General features: G+C 40.0%; 1 protein-coding gene across 2 annotated transcripts in view; it reads right to left on the bottom strand.

Moving 5' to 3' along the window:
* Positions 1 to 277: 277 nt before the first annotated feature.
* LOC104591527 (O-fucosyltransferase family protein) overlaps positions 278 to 23,612 on the bottom strand; it is a 29,983-nt gene continuing 6,648 nt past the window's right edge. The window contains exons 5-11 of one of the 2 annotated variants that reach the window (XM_088902495.1): positions 20,010 to 20,098; positions 5,559 to 5,678; positions 2,737 to 2,853; positions 2,464 to 2,607; positions 2,253 to 2,376; positions 1,956 to 2,147; positions 278 to 1,310 (exon numbers count right to left, since the gene is read on the bottom strand). In XM_088902495.1, the coding sequence (XP_088758621.1) occupies positions 1,239 to 1,310; positions 1,956 to 2,147; positions 2,253 to 2,376; positions 2,464 to 2,607; positions 2,737 to 2,853; positions 5,559 to 5,678; positions 20,010 to 20,098 (858 nt within the window). In that variant the 3' untranslated portion in view covers positions 278 to 1,238. The remainder of the gene's footprint in view (positions 1,311 to 1,955; positions 2,148 to 2,252; positions 2,377 to 2,463; positions 2,608 to 2,736; positions 2,854 to 5,558; positions 5,679 to 20,009; positions 20,099 to 23,612) is intronic. The other variant, XM_010250388.3, reaches the window with a different exon arrangement.

Here is a 23,612-nt window from a genome sequence, read left to right as displayed (position 1 = left end):
TGTAGCACATTTTTCAGTTCTAGGCTTCTAGGCTCTAGATGACTGGGATCGGCCTACTCCATCTCCAAGTCCAGATAATCAAACCATCCAATTCGAATCCAAATATCGAATGGCTTCCTTCTTTGAACGGCAAAAGGAAAAAGGTTTAAGACACTCGCGGTTAGAATGCAGAGTCAAGAAAGTTGGATGGTACAAGTAGTGAAAAATCAATTGGATACTAAGATGAAGTGATCAAACCAAGGACACTCTGGATGAAAGAGACCTCAACTGCTTTCGATTTTTGAATACCCTAATTTTATACATGATACCCATTCATCAAAATAATACATAGAAAGTCATTTAGTGCTTTCCAGAGAGCAACAAAATTATCCGTAATAACATGTTCACAATCAGATGGTCATTAAAAAATCGGCACCTCACCTGCTCCTCAGGCACCATGTCTCAGACAAAGATGATGATCAGTTTTTCGCCTCAAGTACATTAGTTGATTTCTTGCTCGGAACAAAACTTTTGAATTTTTTACGATCATCCCTCGTGATTCTTGGAGAAGAAATATTCCCTCTAATGAAGTCACTGTCTGAAACTTCAACTCAGAAACCACAATATTGCATGCTTTATGTGATCATGCTTTACACATGCAAGGAGTAAGAGGGTTCTCCCACAGGTCATAGTTGGGGAAGGTCTCCTCAGGCAATCCCGTACGTGTCTGGTGGGTGATAATCACATCCTCCACAAAAGTGGCCCAGCCCATGTAGGGGTCCCCAAAAGATTTGGACATGAGCCCCTTATCTGGTTTGATGGACTTCAGCCTGTGCCCCATGTACCTGCGAGCCCCAATTATCAGCTTTGCAAAGTTGCCTCCATGGGTCATCACAAACACGTCTGACTTCAAGCAGACCAAGAAGTCGAGGGCTGCCAGGCTTGTCACATGCTTTCTGAAACCATCCAATTCCTCTTTGCTTGCCAATTCTTCTTTGGTGACCTGTCATAATCCCCCAAATAGAATAAATTAACAATTTCATTTATTGAAGATTTTAATGAATCCATTTGACCTGGCCTCTGTCAACTCCACCTATCTGTACGAACATCAGCTTACTCAATCAGGCTCTGTAAAATGCCTTGATGCAGCAAACTGAACTCAGTTCTAAGCTATTGCACAACTCAGCCATGGCAAGATACATTTACAAATAGCGACCTGACCAATTGGAGCACTGCTATATTGTATACTGATACATCTTTCATGTATGGCCTTTTGTAAAGATTTGCGGGCACACCTTGCTCTCTTTTATAGTAACACAATATTCTTTGCCCTAATAAAAAAAGTAATGTGAACATTTCTGGAATTTTTCTTTAAACTTAATAAGATCGTTAGTAAGACTCATAATTTCTGAAAGACACCAGCTAACTCATAAAATATTCCATCATAGGGTCGTTGATTCCCTATCAGGTACTAAACACAATTGGAAAGGACACCATCATTAATCAGTTTTTCATGCAGGACTAAGCAATGTTGTAAGACTCAGACCGGACACAAAACCAGAATGCTTCCAGGTCATGGGTCAAATGGTTTGACTGCGAGTCACATATTTAATATATATATATATAAAACATGTCTAAGTATGTTGATTCGATGGTCAGTTTATCATTTTCAGTCCCAAATGTCCAGAACTCAATTCTCACCATTAACATTTCATAAAAATGTACATGTATTTAATAAAATATATAATTACAGATATAATATTTGAGCACAAGTAACAAAATGAGTTAGTGGTTTCTGAGAATTTACTGACTGGAGTGGGTCGTTGAAACCAGTTGGATCGGTTTCAACAATTCTGCCGGGTCTAACAGTTTTGACTGTCCAGTCTGGTCCGGGTCTTAAAACATTGGGACTAAGGCTTTGGTGTAAGTAGCCAACTTCACATAGAAAGAATTTCAACTGGCAAATGGAACCTTACCAGATTCGGGAACATGTGCCTGAGTGGTGCCATCCGGTTCTGTCCACCATAGACCTGTCCAGAAGCAACATATATTTGTGTTTCTTTGGGGTAGCCCATGGCTCGAAGAATAACTGCCACTTCCCCAGGTTCAAGAGGGCATCGGCCTTCCTTCCGTTTCTGCAGTGCCAACTGCCAAAGATGGGATCCATTCTGCATGACAAAGTAATTTCAGAAAAGGAAAATCATATTATCCACCAATGGTTCTTTCTATTTTGACAAAGACCATACTGCCAAATTAATTCTATCCCAAGTCACCTTGTACCGTCGAGGCCATTCTTTCTTTCTATATTCTGCCATCCTAGCCTTTTCCTCTCTTGTTCCAACAAAATCACAGAAGGATAGACCTACCATCCCCTTCTCAAACCTCAAATGAAGGGCCCTGTTAAAGAGATCTATCACATCAAAAATAACAACTACAAGTAAGATGGTGAGGAGTTGTTGAAGATAGCAGCCCCATGTCACTCACATGTAAGGATTTGAACTGCCTGTACGGTTTCTCATTCTTGAGGCCAATTGATCAGCCATCTGCTCAATCTCTGGTAGGAACTTCAAAGCATGATAATTTACTCTGCACCTTAGCCTGTTGATCTCTGGTGGAACATTATCATACCTGAATGAAACAAATTAATATTGGTGGTATGCTCGCGAGCAAAAGAAAAAAAAAAGTTCCACAACTGAGCAACATTAGCAAAAATTGATCAAGCGAGCAAGTATAAGAGTTGCAACATCCATGACTTACCCAAGCCGATCAACAAAAGGTTTTAGAGCCATTATCTTCTTCTCCTTAATCCGGGGCAGAACATTATCAATATAGAATTGTGCTGAGGCATATTTTGGTATGTTTTTAACTGTACGCCTGCCACAAATGGCACAAATTCTCTTAGAAATTAAAAAGTTGGTGTATAGTTATTCCAGATGTAAAGTTTAAAAGGACAAAACAAAAAGGTGGGAGCATTTGTTGACAAAGCACAAATTCTCTTAAAAACCATGCTACACTTTGACAGAGCATATGTTGACAAGTTTCTTTAGCATGTACCCGCCACATATCGGTTACTGGAATCTGCACCTGTAGTGAAGGCAGCTAAGCACTACCAACAGCCAAGTCATTTTTCCCTCCCTAGGCCTACATCAACTAGTTGTTGCCCAGGCAATGAAGCAATGACTGGTGAACCATGCAAGTTTGCAGTGGTCCCCTTGGATCACCAGCAGCACCTCTCCAGCCAAGAACCATTTAAAAGAAAGAAGGAAAACTAGAACACTCTGAACAAAATATTTTTCTTTTTTACTTTTTTAGCTCTTAAAAACTAGTTGGTTCTTTGTCTACAGGTGTTTCTTGGAGTCCATGGTCACCATTTGGTATTCACAAAGGAAGGAGCTAGCATCCCTCTAAGTATCCCCTCTTGTTGAAGATTGCATTAGTTGCCTTCTACAAGCTTCTGTGTATCATGACCTTACATTTTTTAATCTGAAGAAAATCAGATATTTTCTGAAGGTAATTGTCAAATTGTAAGCAAGGAAACTGAAAAACAAAAGTTAGTAAAATGAACAATTTAGTGATGTAAATTCATACCCAGTTGAATAATTTCAACTGCACAGGGTCCAGGCCTTAGCCAGGCCCCTTACAAGATTTAACACATGCTTAACCCAGACCCACCCAAGTTGCACTGTTTATTTCTTCTTCTTTACTATTACCTTTTGATGCATCATCTTCCAAAATTAACTTCTCAGGCAGGAAACAATGGTGATATTTCTTTCTTTATCATCAACAGCAATCAAAACAGTTTTATCAAAGCTTCAACAAAATGATATTAGACCCCATTTCCTTTAAGATCGGTAAAAGGGGATCACAAAACACAGCGCTAGGCTGACAATGGTGGGATTTATCAAACATACCTGGTTCTTTTTTTTTTCCAAATTAATTATGTAATAAGCATATTAGAATTTTGGCTTCAAAGATAAACATCTCATTTTTCAAAACTCCTAGATCTGCTAACTTCCTTTGGGTTCCTTAGATAGATAAGGACAAAAGAAGGATTAATTATCCTCTAGTGATTATGAAGCAATTTGAATGTAGTGATCTAAAGCCACCACACCAATGTATTGAATATTGACCTGTGCTTTGTATTTTCCTCTCTTTTTTGGTTAGGCCTTTATTTTAAATAAATTACCCCATTATCTATGTAAAAAAAAAAGGTTCAAAAAAAAGTTATTTAAATTCATGAAATCAGTGTTGCTAGACTTGGGACCAGACTAGATGCTAAAACTGTCAGACTCAGGAGCCAGTTGGATTTCCGGTTTCTAGAATGCCAGCTTTTATTTCCAAAATCTGTCAAGCTTACTATTATTAACCCAGCGAAACCATTGAAAATCACCCACATTTGAGCAACATAACAGTTTCCTATGACCAGGATGGGTCATTGCTTCATCATAAGTTATAAAATAACAATAAAAGTAATCAAACCTATGACCTGTCACTTATGAAGAATCATGTTTTACCATTAACCATGACATCATTTTTTATTGTTTTTGTTTATTTAATGCATATGACTGAATATGTATATATTTTTGCAAAAACATGATTTGAAAGACTTGAACCTGAATCGCTTGAATAATAAAAAGAAAAATAACCATCAGACCACCACTAGTACACATGTTGAATATACAATATATTGTGTTTTATATAAATTGCATCACAGATCACAGGGTCAACTCAGTGGTCAGACCATTTGACCTGTGAGTGGCCTTTCTGGTTTTGTAAATGGTCCGAGTCTCACCACACTGCACAAAACAAAAACATTACTGAAAGAAACACACTCAACTCAATTCAACAAATAACTGTTCCAAGTTCCAACTATGGAATCTGCTTCCTTTTGCTCTATGCTGGGGTATATGTTTTGCAAGAAACATAAGGATTTTTTAGTTGAAAATGCATTCAGGGAGATCCTAATTCAGAAAATCAAGAGTACAATGGTTCAATGGCTTCTCATTTTGAAGGAATTTCATGGCTGTACATATAATCAGATTGGGGATCATTGGGAGGATATACTTCTTAATGCTGGGTTCTATGTTGTTCAATGCTTTGTAATTATCAATCATAGTTCTAGTTCATTAACCATTGTTGTACTTCCTTTTAGGGTTTTCCCTGCTTTTTCTTCAATAAATTTCACCATTTATAAAGAACATAAATCCTATTATGCCATTCCCTCTATCAAGGGCCATATTCATTGTTAAATAGTGAGCTCTCGAACTCATTTCCCACTACCCCAAGGTCCCCAACCAAGTCGTTTTTGGAAAATCCTTAGTTCTTCTGGATCCTTCAACTTGCAACATGTAAATTCTTTTTATAGGTATAGTAGGTGGTCTTCAAAGCAGAAGACCAAACCTAGTAAAAGACCCCCCCCCCCCCCCAAACACACACACAACACAACAAATGAAAAGGATACTCCTTCATATGGGATAAAAATAGCAGAAAGATTCTATATTCAACATACAGGATGTTTCCAACTACTTAGTTTACTAATCATACATAGAATAAGCACCAGAAATAAGAAGGTATAAAACCTTATACTTGTGAATAACTCTGATTTGTCAGGAAACCAATCCGGGATGTCACGAACAATTCGAACGTCATCCTTTAAATAGTCAATGAAATGATCTACATCAAAGATGTCCTCAAATTTCCTGTGGAATTATCATGAAAGAAATGAAGGAAAGCACGTATAAGACTTCATGAAATCATACAATATTAAGAATAAGAAACTATTGATACAATTCTCCAAACTGATGAGTTGAGCATATCTTGCCAAATATTTGAAAAACAGGATCATAAGTGAACCAGGAAATCCAATGGACATATTGTATGGAATGACAATAAAACTGAAAATGAGTTGTTCAAACTTGGATGTATTGTAGGAAATGAGGAAACAAAGCAGGAAGGTGATGAAGATGCTATTCCACTTGCTGAAAGCCTGAAACTACTCAGTTAAATAGGAAAATGGATTTGAAGATGGTGGTTGATAGAAAGGTTTAAGTTGGAAAGGAATTGAGCTTTTTCTAGTTGGAAAAAATCTGCAAGAAAAATATTTATGTAGTAAAAAGCAAAAGCAGGCAAAGAGAAGTAGAGAACTAAAAGATACTGCAAAATTTTCAGAGAATGGAGAGGCTGGAGAGTCTAGAAGTGGGATTGATGGGGAAGAGGATAGGGAATTGAGAGATGTGATGAGGTTGGGAAGTTATGCAGACTTAACTGTATCAAAATTATATGGTCTAGCCCAAGATGTCCAAAGGAGTTTCTCAAGTGAAAGAAGTGATATGCACAATTACAGCTATTCACTTCTTCAAACACCAAGAAGGATATTTTGCACAACTTCAGGAGCTCAAGAGATTGTTAAGACCTGAAACAGAAAATAAGTTGTTTTTTTTCAAGCAATTCAGTATAAGACTAGGGAAACTGAGGTTATGTCATCATCATCCAAGACTTATCCCAACTATATGGGGTTGGCTACATGAATCCTGTTTCGCCATTCCATTCTGCTTAATGCCATATCTATTGTTAAATTATTAGCACTTAAATCATTTCTTAATACTTCGACATATGTCCTTTTTGGTTGTTAGCGTAGGGGTATTTCTGTCTTTATACCTAGATTAATGTTGTTGATCTGTAATGTTGTGTTGAAACCAGTGCTCCTAACTTAAATAAGGGCACATATGTCTTTTCAATCATTTTTAATAATATAAGTTCTGTCTGGCCGACTGGGAGAAGGTTATGTTGAGACTTCCAGTTCGAACCAGAATTCCCCCTTCTCTCTTTCTCTCTTTCTTCCACCTTTCTACCTCTTTCTACCTAACCGATCTCAGACAGATAGAATTCTAAGGCAGGCCGAATCATAACATGGTATCAGAGCTGATTGAATCTGCCTAGATTTCTATTCTCTGCACACCCTTCTAGGGTTTCTCCTTTTTTTTTCTGCATTCGACTGGAGATAAGGGAAAGGGCTGAAAAGGAGTGATCGCCCTCTTCCCTTGGAGGTTTCTATGCCTCTAGTCAGGTCGTGTGTGGTCGGTTGCTGTGGTTTCTAAGATCGCCCTCCCCTAATCGATGAAGAATAGAGGGCCGATCTATGTGGTGCAGTGGCTGTCATGTGTGGACTGATTTCCTGCTCGTGTGGTTGTTACTTCAGTGATAAGGTAAGAAATCTCAGTGCATGATATCTGTTATGGATCAAATAGGAAGTGTGTTTCAGACCATATGCTAGGGTTTCAGACAGTAATGTGCTAGGGTTTATGCTGGTTTTTGTGTATTTCGAAGGAAGAGTTATGATCATATAGTGGTGAGATTTCAGGTAGTCGTAGGAGTAGGGTTTGTGGTGTAAAGAGCACACTTTTCAGCAACAAGTGCTGAAACCAGTGTGACAGGTGTGATCTAGTTGTGTGCAGTGTGCAGAATTCAGTGGTAATAGAATTCAGCAAGTGTGCAGAATCGGTGATAACATAATGGGAGATAACAGTGATTGTAAACCTAGTGTGATGGTGCCTACAGACTACCTGAATGTTCAGATGACCTCCATTAAACTAAATGAAGAGAATTATGTGCCTTGGCCTAAATCCGTCGAAGTCTTTCTAAAGGCAAAGAAGAAGGTAAAACACATAAGAGAGGAGAAACCCTCCATTGACTCTCACGAGTATGAAGACTGGGAGCAAGAGGATGCTCAGATCATCACATGGTTGTGGAATAGTATGGAACCCAGGATTAGTGTAAACTTCATGTTTCTTGACACTGCCAAGAATATGTGGGACCATGCGAAGAAATTGTATTTGGGTCAGGACAATACAACCAGAGTGTATCAGCTGTATCAAGAGTACTTTAACCTGCAACAGGGCAATCAGAGTCTTGAGGAGTACTATGCCAACATGAGAAACATATGTAATGAGTTGAATGTCTATCACCCTCTCACTTCTGACGTCAAGATTCAGCAACAACAGAGAGAACAACTTGATGTGACTAGATTTTTGGTGGGACTGAAGTTTGAATATGAACCAGTACGGGCTCAGATATTAGGAGGATCGGCTCTTCCCTCCTTAGAAGAGGTATTTGCTCGACTCCGGAGGATTTCTATCGGATCTACTGAGAACTCTAATATCTCAAATAGATCTGCCTTTGTTGTATCGAGAGGCCGTGGTACTAGAGGTGGAGCTAGGGGAGCTCAGTCTGGCCGTGGTGGTGGTAGTGGTTCTATGTATGGCCGAAGTGGCAATGGTGGGCCTACTTATAATCGTGGTGGTGGTCGTACTGGGGGCAGAGATTCAGGGGGAGCCCGTGGTAGAGGACGTGGCTCAGACCTGAGGAAGTGCACTCATTGTGGTATGGATGGACATACCATTAACTATTGTTATGATCTACATGGTCCACCCTCAACCTGGGCCAATCATGCCGCGACCGGTGACTCAAGCTCCAGCTTTAGACAGGAGAATCATTCATCTGATCAGATACCTCCTACACCCATAGATGGTCCCGTGAAGGAGATGGTGAGTGTTCCCTGTGATGAATATGAGAGGTTTATCCAATCACAGCAGAACACGGTGACTTTCGCTCACTCAGGTATGGCTTGTCTGGCATCCACACCCAATCCCTGGATCATTGACTCTAGAGCCTCCGATCACATGACTGGAACTCCAAGTGTGTTTTCTTCCTTATCTCATTGCTCAACATCACAATCTGTCACCCTTGCTAATGGTTCCACATCCTCAATTTGTGGTGTTGGTAATGTTGACCTAGATCCTATATCCCTCTCCCCAGTTTTGTATGTTCCTAAATTACCTTTTAATCTTATGTCTGTTAGTAAGCTGACCAAATCACTTAACTGCTCCATTACCTTTTATCCTTCTATGTGTGTTTTTCAAGATCTCAAGACGGGGATGAAGATTGGTGGAGGGCATGAAGCTGGTGGACTGTACTATCTTGATGGTGGTGGTGGTAGAACTTCAACAGCTCTCCAATCATCCCTTTCTCCTCTCCAGTGGCACTGCTGATTTGGTCATCCGTCGCTAAAAGTCTTGAAGTCTTTGGTTTCGTCCTTGAGTCAGCTTTCTGTTTTGGATTGTGAGTCATGTCAGTTTGGGAAACACCATCGTGTTCCCTTTAGTTCTAGGGTTGATAACCGTGTGTCGAGTCCTTTTTCTTTAATTCATTCAGATGTTTGGGGTCCTTATAAAGTGATGTCATATAATGGATACAGATATTTTGTCATTTTTGTAGATGATTTTTCAAGGATGACGTGGCTCTATCTAATGAAAGAAAGAAGTGAATTGTTTACCATTTTTCAGAAATTTTATGCTGAGATTCGTAACCAATTTGGTACCCACATCAAAGTTTTTCGTTCTGATAATGGCCGCGAATATTTATCCTCATCATTTCAGGAATACCTGGACCAACACGACATTATACATCAGATCTCATGTACCTACACCCCACAACAAAACAGGGTGGCTGAGAGAAAGAATCGCCATCTCCTGGAAACAGCAAGATCCCTCATGCATCACATGCATGTTCCCAAACCCTTTTGGAGTGATGCAGTGCTTACTTCGTGCTTTTTGATTAATCGGATGCCCACATTCATCCTTGATGGTCATTCTCCATTTTAGGTCTTATTTCTCACTTTGTCTCCGTTTGGGTGTGTCTACTTCGTCCATAATCTGGGTCCCGGGAATGACAAGTTCGATGCCCGCTCTCTTAAGTGCATCTTCCTTGGCTATTCTCGGACCCAGAAAGGGTATAGGTGTTACCATCCTAGTTCTCGACGGTCCTTTGTGTGTGCTGATGTCACCTTCTTTGAGTCTACTCCGTTCTTTTTGGGGTCCGGTGATGCTTCTTCCTCCTCATCACCTCCTCCTCTTCCACTTCCCGTTGTCGACCCTCTTCCCTTGGTTCTAGCTGTGACCAAACCCTTGCCTCTGGTACCACCACCTATTGAACGCCCACCTATCTGTCATGTGTATACATGTGTATACACATCGCCCACGCGTACCAGCTACTACTCCTCCGGCTACATCTCCGTCGACGGATCCGGCACCAGACCCGCACTCAGCATCTGAGCTTGACCTCCCCATTGCTTTGCGGAAAGGTAAACGCACTTGCACCCTTCATCCTATTTCTAATTATGTTTCACTTACTCACCTTTCCGCTTCCCATCGCCAGTTTGTCACCTTGTTATCATCGGTTGTTGTCCCTAAGGATGTCCAGGAAGCCCTTGCCTCTCCAGGGTGGTGTCGAGCCATGGAAGAAGAACTCTCTGCCCTTCATCATAATCATACTTGGGACCTCACTGCTCTTCCTCCTAAGAAGCAAGATGTTGGTTGTAAATGGGTTTATACGGTTAAGTATTTGCCTGATGGTAGTGTTGAACGCCTGAAAGCGTGATTGGTTGCAAAAGGATACTCCCAAACCTATGGTATTGACTACACAGAGACCTTCTCACCGGTTGCTAAGATAGGGTCAGTTCATGATGTGATCTCTCTTGCAGCCATGTATGAGTGGCCACTATATCAGCTTGATATCAAGAATGCCTTTTTGCATGGTGACTTACTCGAGGAGGTCTACATGGAGCAACCTCTAGGGTTTGTTGCTCAGGGGGAGGATGGTAAGGTGTGCAGACTAAGGAAGGTTATATATGGGCTTAAACAGTCTCCTCAAGCATGGTTTGGTAGGTTCAGTGAGGTGGTAAAGAAGTTTGGTATGAAACAGTGCAAAGTTGACCATTCTGTATTTAGTCATGACTCTCCGGGAGGAAAAATACTGTTGGTGGTGTATGTAGATGATATTGTTATTACTGGAAATGATAACATGGGTATTGACAGGCTGAAGACTTATCTGCAAGATCATTTTCAAACAAAGGATCTTGGTAAGCTGAAATACTTCTTGGGGATAGAGGTAGCATGATCCAAGTATGGTATTAACCTACGCCAGAGAAAATATGTGCTTGATTTGCTGGAAGAAACAGGCTTGTTGGCTGCCAAACCAGCTGAAACACCCATGGACACAAATACCAAGCTAAGTAGTGATATGGGTGAAGTGTTTGAAGACCCTGGCAGATACCGACGACTTGTGGGTAAACTAAACTACCTAACCATTACTAGACCAAACATCTCATCTGCAGTTAGTGTGGTAAGTCAGTTCATGCAAAAACCTTTGATTCCTCATTGGAATGCAGTTTTGAGAATTGTGAGGTATCTAAAAGGGGCTCCGAGTCGCAGTCTGATATACAAGAGTGGCGGAAAACTTGAAATAGAAGGGTATTCTGATTCTGACTAGGCCGGTTCTATGTCTGATAGGCGGTCTACTACAGGCTATTGCACTTTCCTGGGAGGTAACCTGGTGACATGGAAAAGTAAGAAGCAGACGGTTGTGGTAAGAAGCAGAATACAGGGCTATGGCGCACACCGCTTGTGAATTAGGAATTAGTGTGGCTAAGGAACCTTTGACAGGAAGTAGGGTACAACATCAACACTCCAATGAAGCTCTATTGTGATAATTAGGCTGCAGTTCATATTTCCTCTAATTCGGTGTTTCATGAAAGAACCAAGCACATTGAAGTTGACTGCCACTTTGTGAGGGAGAAGGTGCTGAATGGAGAACTAGACACTACACATGTTAATACAGGAAATCAGTGGGCTGATTTATTTACAAAAGGCTTGAGTCGGGGAAGAGTGGACTACATATGTAACAAGCTTGAGGGGAGTGTTAGCGTAGGGGTATTTCTGTCTTTATACCTAGATTAATGTTGCTGATCTGTAATGTTGTGTTGAAACCAGTGCTCCTAACTTAAATAAGGGCACATATGTCTTTTCAATCATTTTTAATAATATAAGTTCTGTCTGGCCGATTGGGAGAAGGTTATGTTGAAACTTCCAGTTCGAACCAGAATTTCCCCTTCTCTCTTTCTCTCTTTCTTCCACCTTTCTACCTCTTTCTACCTAACCGATCTCAAACAGATAGAATTCTAAGGCAGGCCGAATCATAACATTGGTCAACCCTACCCCTTCTAGCCCCTTTAACTTGCAACAGATAAAGGTCTTCATTGCATGTGACCAAACCATCTTAGTCTACTTTCTCTCATTTTATCACTTATTGGAGCTATTCCTAGGTTCTTTCAAATGACATCATTTTTCACCCTATCCTTTCCGATTTTTCTAGTCATCCATCTCAGCAAGTCAGCATATGCATTTCTGCCCCACACATTTTTCGATCATGTTGTTTCTTGACTGCCCAACACTCTACTCCATACAACAAAGCAGGCATTACAATAGTTTTCTAGAATTTTCCTTTTAATCTAAGTGATATTCACCTATCACATAAGATTCCAGATGCACTCCATTTTTCCCACCCTACTATAATCCCATGGATGACATCCTCCTAAACCTCTCTCCCTTGTTATGGATTATCAAACCAAGTTACTGGAATCTGGAAAAGGTCACACTGAGTTATCCCTTGATCTCTAATCCTAAGTATACCCTGATTTTCACTCTTCATGTTATTTAATTTAGATATCATATATTCTGTTTTAATCCAACTTATTCTAAAACCTCCTATTTCTAAGGTATTTGTCCATAAACTTAATTTTGAATATTCATTTCTAAGGTATTTGTCCCTGATAGTAGATGTGTTGAGTGCCCGGATTACTAGAGCTGATGCTAGAAATTTGATTAGAGGGTGGAGAGTAGGGAGGGAGGAAATAGTTGTAATCCACCTTCAATTTGTCGATGACTTGATTCTCTTTTGTGAAGGAGATCCGGAGGAGTTGGAAAATTTAAAGGTCTTGGTAGAGAATTTTGAAAAGGTCTCCAACTTGAGAGTAAATTGGAATAAAAGTTGTGTAGCTGGAATTAATAGGCAAGAAGGTCAGGGGGCATCGTTCGCTAGATCTCTAGGTTGTGAGGTAAGTGAATGGCCCTTTTAAGTATTTAGGCTTACATTTGGGAGGAAATCCGAGGTCTGTTAGCTTTTGGTACCCAGTCTTGGAAAGATTCTCAAAAAGACTAGCGGGTAGGAAAAGGAACTACATTTCTTTGGGGGGTAGAATCACTCTAATTAAGTCAACACTAGCAAATTTGCCAGTGTACTTTTTGTCTACCTTCAAATTGCCTGTTAAGATTGCAAACCAGATTGAAAAAATAATGAGAGATTTTCTGTGGGAGACTGGAGATACCAAAAAGGATCATAGGGTAAAATGGGAAGTGATGTCTAGAAAGAAAGACAAAGGGGGTTTAGGGATTGGAAATATTAGAATAAGAAATGCAGCTTTGTTAGGCAAATGTTATGGAGGTTTCCTAAGGAGCAAGAGAGTCTGTGGCATAGGGTGACAAGAAGTATTCATGGAATGGCAACAAATGGATGGGATGCTGGACTCGACCCAAGGGCTTCGTGTTTTTCCCCGTGGAAAGATATTGTTGGTATCTTACCTTTCTTCTATCCTTTCATCAGGTATGATGTTTGTGTGGGTAATAAAATTCTTTTTTGGGAGGACTTGCGGATTAGGGACTCAGAAGTGGAGTCAGCAATTGAAATTTTTTTTCTTCTAAGTTCAGTTTTTCTAGACCACTCCTCTCCGGACAGTAGAGTTTGGGCAGAAACTTCTACAGGTAGTTTTTCTTGTTCTTCGTTTTTCAATGCTTTGGTCCTTCCTTCTAACCTGGTTTCCTCTTTTCCTGTTAAAGAAGTTTGGAGCGCTCCGGTCCCCCCAAAAGTAAGGGCTTTTTGTTGGGAAGTGATTCTCCAAAAAATCAATACCTTGGAGGTGCTTCAAAGAAAGAGACCAAATTGGTGCTTGTCACCTCATGTCTATAGCCTTTGTTTGAGGAATGGTGAGACGGTGAATCACCTATTAATTTCTTGTCCTTTTAGTGCTCTAATTTGGGATTGGTTCTCCTCTCTCTTTGATTGTAGGTGGAATCCTCCCACAAGTGTAGCGGATTTATTTGACCCTAGCTTTTTCCGACAACCAAAGAAGAAAGGAAGGGTGATGTGGAGAACAACGAGGGCAGCTATCTTGTGGGCAGTATGGGAAGAGAGAAACAATAGGATTTTCCAAGGGAAAGAAAAATCAGCTCCTGAAGTTATTGAAGGGATCGCCATCAAGGCTGTACATTGGCTGAGAACTCTTGACTTGTTCAAGGATGTCTCACAGATGATTTGATTAGAGGCTGGAATATTTTAGCAAGATCTTCTACTTCATCACCTACCATACAAGCAGTTTGATCCCCTCCTTTGCAGTGTCATGTCAAACTGAACTTTGATGCCAGCTCTATTGGGAACCCCGGACCTTCTGAAATAGGGGGTGTGTTTCGAGATACGGAAGGAAAAATCCTAGCTTTGTATTCTTGCCCAATAGGTGTGGGGGACTCGCTTAGAGCTGAAGTTTTGGCACTCCTCTAGGGGCTCAGATGGGCCAAGCAATTGGGTTTCCAACAGTTGGAAGTGGAGGGGGATTCAAAATTAGTAGTAGGAGGGCTGCAATCAAGCAGTTTGGGAATGTGGTCCCTTAGACAACAGGTAAGGGAATTATTGAGCCTCACAAGGGAGCTGGATGCAAAAGTGTATTGATCTAGGAGGTCAGCAAATGCTTTAGCTGACTACCTAGCAAAACAGGGGGTGAATCCGGAGTTTTTGTTTTGTGCAGTGTTGTAAGATTTTTGTTATTCATGTTTGCTGGATTACAGCAGTCGAAGAAGAGGGAGAGGAAGAAGAAGAGAAGAAGATCTGAGAGAGGCGGCTTAAACTCTTCAGCCGAAACAGACCATTCTCTGAAACAGACCATTCTCTGAAATTATATTCATCTAACAGTACAATGGTGATCTGCAAGCTGTGCAGATTTGGATTTTCCAGATTAGGAGACCTCCCACCAGGTCTATTATCCCTAGAAGACACTTCCCCCGATATTGAAGATATCTCCTTCCTCTTACAGTGATCACAATTGAAAAACTCAGTGCAAAGAGCACAGTTTCAGACTTACCGAAGCTGTTGCAGGCCTGAAAACTCCTTGTAACAGAACTGAAACCAAGAACATTCCACTTCTGTACAGTGCAGAACTCTTCTGGACTGGACTGGACTTTGATTTCTGCTGTAGTAGACTGTGACCAACTGTATGAACTGAACTAGGACTGTCGAAGTCGGCCCTTCCACCTAGATCTGTTCCACACAGATCTCTCTTAGCAGCCGAATGGCTACTACCTGCTGTAAGGTGTCTAGTAGGGCATCGATTTCTGGAACAAACTCCCCTTGGGCCCTACAACCAAGGGAAACCCTAGATACAGACCTTGCTGTGCTCTACGGTCAGCCCTAGGGTTTCTTCACAGCGACCAAGACAGAAGAGAGAAAGGAAAAGAAAGGAAAAAAAGAGAAGGACCAAAAGGTGACGGCTGTAATCAGACAAACGAACCTTGCTCTGATACCATGTTTGCTGGATTACAGCAGTCGAAGAAGAGGGAGAGGAAGAAGAAGAGAAGAAGATCTGAGAGAGGCGGCTTAAACTCTTCAGCCGACCCAACAAGTTTACATAGATGATTATAAAATAATATTACATGAACGGACTAGAATGCCCCTGATTAGTGATGGGACACCTAGACAAATAAACAATTAAAACATTAAACAGATTTAAGCCCAATAACTAAGAACATAAGACACAAATAAGACCAACTTAAACACTCATAACAGTCGAACCAACAATTCAGGGGTCACCTTTTACTTTGGAAGGTGACAGTTGTTTCTTATGGTTTTATCTAATGAAAGTTACCGTTACCTATACATAAAAAAAAAAAAAAACACCAATGGGCCCTCCTGATATTGCAACAAAATAAATTTATTTTTTGGGTAAATTGCTGAAACCTCCCCTGAAGTTTAGTTATTGCAATCACCTCCCTGAATTTTCTGATATAGTTGCAATTAGACCCCCTCTGATAGAATCTTCTAAAAAGGGCATGAAAATGCGCAAAATATCCATTCAGTTACTATTGAAGCTGGTTTTTACCAAAAAAATAATACAAACTTTATGAACAATAAAAACAAAGAGAATTTAAAGTTGCATCCCTTTGAGTGATTGATATGATGGGCAAATTTGAAAAATAAATCAATTTCAGAAAAGAGATTGGAAGGGTTTGGGGTAGTGATTCATATGAATAGAAAATTTGGAAAATAAACATTTTTGTCAAAAGCAACTGCATGGGTATTTTAGACATTTTTATGCCTCTTTTTAGAAGATTCTACGGTTCTACCAGAGGGGGTCTGCTTGCAACTGTCAGAAAGTTCAGGGGAGGTTTCAGAAATTTACCCTTATATTTTTGATAATTAACTAAAAACATTTATTTGTGCAGACAGTATTGTAAATAACATTTTATTTTATCTTGATGTATTGATATTACCCTGTACATATTGGCTTCTATATGTATTTGACTTATCAGATTCAGGGGCAGTTTTGTATGTATACATGTTTTGCCCTTCTAATAAAACAACCCTTTTTGGAGGTGTGTGGTATTCATTGAATACACCTCCTTTCTTCATTTCTTACTGAAACCCTATATACGTTGATATGTTGATATGGTCTCAGAGTCTGGTTGGTTCTAGATTATTTGCTTGCATCCTATGAGAGAATATGGTTCGACCTATGTGCAGCAGGAATAGGGTTCTAGATTATACTGAGAATAGGGTTTTCTCAGTATAAACTAGCAGCTAGCATTGCAATGACTGTAAGGACCAGGTCAGTGTTTTAAAAGCACAGGCGCAAAAAAAGCGCAAGGGCCAATTTGCGCCTGAGGCGCAAGGTGCAAGGCGAGGCGCGCGCCTTTTTAAGAAAGGCGCAAAATTCCCAAAAAAAAAGCTTAAAAATAAAAAAAAAAGTCAGAAAATTCCAAAAACATGCCAAAAATTTAAAAAAAATGCAAAAATATTAAACATAATGTTAATAAAAATATAAACTTAAATTTTAAAATAAATGATTTAAAAGACCTATTATCTAAAATTAAAATACATAAACATAACATGTAAAGTGTATTCAAATGAAAATTTAAAAATAAAAGCAAACATATAAAGCATTTTCAAGCATGTAAAACCCGTAATCTCTTTTTTTCCTTAAGTGCATTGCTTCAAGTAGTTAATGTGATCTAAAAATTGCATTCTTGATTCTATGAGTCGCCTTTGTAGCACGCCCCTCGAGGCAAGCCTGAACAAGTCTATGTTAGGTTCGCTCACTCACCGAAGCTTCGAGAACCCCCTATTTGCTTATGTTGTTCATTCATTCATTGCAATAAAATATCTTCTTAAAAGGCAATGAAAGTTGTAAAATCATTATTTTTTATGTGAGAAATAAGAATTTCAGACCCTAACATAGACTTGTTCGAGCTTGCCTTGAGGGGTGTGGTCGGGGGTCCGGGGGCGGAGCCCCCGGCCCAGCCGTTAGACTCAAAAAACAGCAAAAAGTGCAAAATTTTAAAAAGGCACAAGGCGCATCGGGTGCACGCCTAGGCGCGCGCCTTTTGAAAGAGGTGCGCCTAGGACCTGGGCGAGGCGCATACCCCAAAATGTGCCTAGGCGCGCCTCAGGCGCACCTTTTAAATCACTGGACCAGGTACTGTTGAGAGAGGATTAAAGTTGTGTTTGAATCCAAGTTTCAGTTTAGGTTTTGATAAAAGGTATTTTTAAAGGATTATTAGACATTTTTTTCTGAAATTTCTGATCTCACTTTTGGGGTAAAACATCAGATCTACAGATCTGCTAAAAACAGAAAATACACAAACAGAAGTTCTGATCTCTCTCATGTATCTCACTTGTTTGATGGTGTTTGGAAAAGGGAACTTAGATTCCTTACCATTTTTTGTAGACCTTTTGGACCATTGAATGCAACAAGGGATTGTGCTTTGTTAAGTGGGGTTGTTAGCATCTCCTTTTGCCCTATTTTGACACCTGAAAATTTCTGGGTTATTCCAAGCTATGTGATTCTGCAAGGCCTTTTTTTATGGGTAGCGAGAAACTTTCATTAAATATGAAAAAATGCTATATACAATAGAAAATCAGCCAGCTACCAGCAGTAGCTAGCACCAAGAAACCATATCCATAAAGGCTATGGATTATGAGATGCTTGCTCCAATTGAAAATGATAGTTGGGATATGGTCCCTTTCCCTCCAATACTACTGCTATTGGTAGCAGATGGGTATTCTCTGTCAAACTCAAGTTATACGGAAGTATTGATACATGCAAAGCTCACTTGGTGGTTCAAGGTTACACTCAAGAATCTGGGATAGATTATGAAGAGACACCATTGCTCCAGTTGTGAAGATGACCATTGTCCATCTCATTCTTGCTTTATCTGCTCTATGGCTTTGTTTCAAATGGATGTCACCAATGCTTTCCTTCATGGCACTTGTCAAAAAAGATGCTTTCCTTCATAGCACTTTTCAAAAAAGATGCTTTCCTTCCTGGCACTTGTCAAAAAAGATGATTTCATTCATGGTACTCTAAAGGAAACTGTTTACATGAAACCTCCTCATAGGTATTATACACATCAACACCTTGTGTGTCATATGAAGAAATCACTTTATGATTTAAAACAGGCTCTTCATTCTTGGTTTGAGAATTTTGTCATGTACTTGTGGAGGTAGGCTATCAATAGAGCAGCTATGACTCCTCTCTATTCATTCCTCACTGTTCCCGAGCCCTCAATCCCTTTGCTTGTTTATGTGGATGGTATTCTCATCACAGGGGATGATGTTGATGGTATTCAACAGCTTAAAGTACTATTATAGCAATCCTTCAAAAGGAAAGACCCTGGGCCCATGATTTACTTCCTTAGTTTGAAGGCACACTCTTCCTCCCATGGTCATTTAGGCAATAAACAGAAGTATACAATGGATCTCATTCAACTTGTTCATATCATGGACTCCAAGCAAGTTGACACCCCCGTGGAACTCAATGCCAAACTTTCTCATGATGATGGAGAACCTCTACAAGATCCTTCCTCACATAAAAATCTTGTTAGAAGTCTTATTTATCTCACCATGATTTGCACCAACATTGTTCATGTTGTTCAAGTCGTTAGTCAGTTGGTCTCTTCTCCTCGTCATCCACATCTCACAACTATTCGTCAGATTATTTGGTATCCACATGAAACATCAGAGTGATGCTTATTTTTTCCATCTTAACAATTCATCTTTGTGCACACTCAGATGTTGATAGGGCTAGCTGCACTGATACATATTGCTCCACAACTGGTTGATGTATCTTTCTAGACAATCTCTTATTTCATGGAAGTGTAAGAAACAACCAGCAGTCTCAAAATCATCTGCAAAGGCTGAATATTGTGCCATGTCTGCTACATGTAGCGAGATTATGACTAATGTGCCTTCTTCAATAACTTCATCTTCTTCTCACCCTCCACTTTATATAGACAACATGAGTGCTATTCATATTGCCTCCAATCCTGTTTTTCATGAATGCGCCAAACACACTAAGGTTGATTGTAACTTCATCCCCAATCAGCTTCTTACAGGCACTAACACCCTTCTGCATTTCTCCTCGGAACTTCAACTTGCTGATCTCTTCACTAAATCTATGACACATGCTCGTATGAGTTTCTTGTAGACAACTGATGTTGACACCACCAGTTTGAGGTGAAGTTTGGATGGGGATAAGGGTAAGGATATTGGTATCCCACGTAATATGCTTATATCTAGTTTTTTAAAGCTAATGTCATTTCTCAAGACTTATACTTGCCAGTTTAATCTATCAAAAAAAAAAAAAAAACTTGCCAATTTAAATGAAATTATAACATATGCAGATTTTTTATATTATGATTTGTTAAAACATACCATTTTACACAAATTAAAAGTGTTAATGCTATGGAATACATCTAGAAGTATCCATGGCCTTCAAAAAAAATTCTAGAAGTATCCATGCAGTATCCTGTATACTACATTCATTAATTTAGGAGCTGCAGTTAGGAACATAACAAAGAGCAGTCATGACATCTCACGTTTGATCTTTCCAGATCTGGTCCTGCTTTAGCAATGGCAAAATAAGGGTGGCATTCATAATTTTAGCCACAGCCACAGCATTACATATCTGCAAAAAAAAAAGGCACAGGCAGTAAGCTAGTTGCATAGCTAACCATGTCAAATTGAAACATAACAGTTTCTCATAACTATCATTCATAGAATATTATTTTTTCACATACAGTTAAAAGCATATGGAAGCAATAAATGAAAACAGTGGAATAATTCACATCATGAAAAAGCATTTTACAGGATTCATATCAGTGCCAAAGAAAAGAAATATAACAAGTTTTGTCCAAGAAACAGCTGTTAAAATCACGCAAATTATCCACTTAACAACCATAAATTTATTAAAAGGACTTTATTTATGATAGTTTCTCATTTCAAAAGAAACACACATACACTTAAGGACTGGATTCTCAACCAACTTGAAGCATTTTTTAGCAAAGAAAACCACAAAAGAATTTTAGAAGCATTATATCAAGGATTTCCACAAAACCAGGACTACTGCTTCCGCATTTCTAGAAGCAATATATAGACTTCAGAGGGCAAAGGGCTGCTTTAGATTTATTTAAAATATGAAAGACATAGTAATAATGGGAAAAAAAAAGAAGAAAAGAAAGGCATGCAAATACACAACGAAATCATAAAGGCTCAGTGGGGAGGCATAAACAGGTGGGTAAGAGATGTGATCTCTATTTAACAGAGGTGACCGGAAAGGCTAACTAATCAGAACCAAGCCTTGGAACCCACATTCCTTGTCAGGGCCAGACTGTTTCTGTATCCAACTCCAGCACTCCCAGTCTTCCCCACCACAACCCAGGTAACCGTGTCCTTTCATTTTGTGATACTAACTGTTGCTCTTTGACTTCCGTGCCAAATACAGATCCCAACCCAGAGGCTGCAGTCCTTGAAGGAGGGGATGGGGTGAGAGAAAATAGAAGCGACAAGGAGGGTCAGGAGAGAAGTAGGGAATGAAGGAGAAATAGAAAAAAAGAAAAGAATCCTGGAAATCCTAGAGTGTCTGTTAAAGCAGTGGTGGAAAACAGTCAAAAGGAAGGGTTAGAGGGAGTTAGAGTAGAGGGTTCTGAGGAGGAAAGAGATAGAAGGGGGGAGACAAAAACAGGGGAGGGAAGTAGAAAGTCGTGTAAGAGGTGTAATTAGTGAGGATTCTGTGGTGGGTTTTGTACAGAAATTGGGGTGCAAATTGAAAGATCCAAATGCTCTCAAAGTATTTTTGAAAACAAAGAAAGAAGAAGCAAAATCTAAAAGGAGAAGAGTGAGTGAGGTTGAAAGGCTGCTAAAGGAGGTGGGAGGAGATAGAGGTTTGAAGGTCAAAGGAGAAAGAAGGAAGAGGAATACCTGAGGGCAGGAGGGTCTAAGGGGAAAGAAGATAGTTAGATGAGGATCTTAAGCTGGAATATCAGAGGTTTGGGAAGTGCTAGGAAGAGAGAAGTAATAAAAGAGGCCATCAAGAAAACAGACCCAGATGTGGTACTTTTGCAGGAGACCAAGAGAGCAGATTTTGACATTAGGTGGGCAAGGAGTGGCAGGGGGATTAGCTGGGCGGCTCTGCCTTCTTGGGGGTCTGTGGGGGGTGTTGTCACAATGTGGAAGAATGAAGTACTCATAGGTCAGGAAGAGTTAATAGGCCAATTTTCAATTTCCTTGAAGTTTAAACAAGTGGAGGATGGGTTTGAATGGGTGCTTACCAATGTATATGGTCCAAATGATTATAGAGAGAGAAGGAAGTTGTGGGAAGAACTGGCCGATATAAGGGGACTATGGGAAGGGCCTTGGTGCCTTGGAGGTGACTTTAATGTTATAAGATTCCTAGAAAAGACAAACAGTCCAAAGCGGAGATCGACCTTGAGTATGAGGAAATTCAATCAATTTGTGGATGTTTACGAGCTTAAAGAGATCCCAATATCACACGGCTGTTTTACTTGGTCAATCTCCAAGTGAACCCGATTTGCTCTAAGTTGGATAGATTTCTATTCTCAAATGAATGGGAAGAACATTGGGGGAATCTAAACTCTAGAGCATATCCAATGGTGACTTCTAACCATTGGCCTATTGTAATCTGTAGGGAGGAAGTGAGAAGTGCTGGTCCTGCTCCCTTTAGGTTTGAAAACATGTGGCTAGGACACCCGGGGTTAATAAAGAAAGTCAAAGAGTGGTGGCTAGAAAGCAATCAAACAGTGAAATGGAGTGGAATGAGGTTTCATAAAAAGCTCCAGTATTTGAAAGGCAAAATCAAGGAGTGGAATCTATTAGAATTTGGGAGATTAGAGGAAAGAAAGCAAATAGTGACTGCACAAATTGAGGACCTAGATGGCAAGGAAGAAAGGGGTTGACTAACAGAAGAAGATAAGGAGCTAAGATGGAAATTGCATAAACAATTAGAGGATTATCTTCTTCAGGAGGAAATAAGTTGGAGACAAAAATCAAGGTGTAAATGGCTGAAGGAGGGGGATAGGAATACCAAATTTTTTCATGCGGTGGCAAGTGGAAGAAGAAGGAATTTTGTATCTAGTCTGGAGATTGAAGGGGTTACAAAATCCACCCAAAGAGAAATAACAGGGGCTTTTGCAAATCACTTTAGGTCTATCTTTAGAAAACCCCTAAATAGTAGGGTGTGGATTGAGGGTGTGGAATGGCCAACTTTGCAAATAGAAGATAGGGATTGGTTGGAAAGGAAATTTGAAGTGGAAGAGATAAGGGAGGCAATATTCTCTATGGATAGATAAAAGGCACCAGGCCCAAATGGTTTTATAATGGCTTTTTATCAAGATTGCTGAGAGATATTAAAGGAAGATCTGTGGACTGTGTTTGATGAATTCCACTCTAGAGGGGTGATCAACCCAGGGCTGAACTCCACTTTTATTGCACTGATTCCTAAGAAGAGGAATGCATGTCACCCAAAGGATTTCAGGCCGATCAGCCTAGTAGCCTTTACAAGATTATCACCAAGGTGTTGTCCATCAGAATAAGGAAAGTGCTCCCAACAATTATAGCAGATATTCAAGGAGCTTTTATGAAGGGGAGACAGATAACAGATCAGATTCTAATAGAAAATGAGAGCCTGGAGGAGTTTAAGAGATCCAAGAAAAAAGGGGTGATTTGTAAATTGGATTTGGTGGATTGGTCTTTCTTGATGGAGGTGATGACCAATTTTGGTTATGGGGATAATTGGTGCAAATGGGTCTTGGGTTGTATCAGGAACTGCCATTACTCCATACTGGTAAATGGGACAGTGGTCGATTTCTTCACAGCCTTGAGAGGGATTAAGCAAGGAGACCCCCTCTCCCCCTTTTTATTTACTTTGGTAGCTGAAGTTCTGGGGAGACTAATTTATAGAGCAGATTCCAGGGGCTTAATCAGAGGTTGGAGAGTTGGGAGGGAGCTTGTGTCACTCACGCATTTGCAAATGTCAAACCTTAACAGGATTAGAAATTTGAAGCTTACTATATGACTTTTTGAGCAAATGTCAAACCTTAAGGTGAATTTTGAGAAGCGTTGTATAGTTGGGGTAAATATGGGCGCGGGGGAGATCTCTGAGGCTGCAGATATCTTAGAACGTG

The sequence above is a fragment of the Nelumbo nucifera genome, chromosome 4 (assembly GCF_055504915.1).
Source record: "Nelumbo nucifera cultivar China Antique chromosome 4, China Antique-T2T, whole genome shotgun sequence".
NCBI classification, from domain to species: Eukaryota; Viridiplantae; Streptophyta; class Magnoliopsida; order Proteales; family Nelumbonaceae; genus Nelumbo; species Nelumbo nucifera.
This window is presented reverse-complemented; position numbering and strand designations above follow the sequence as displayed.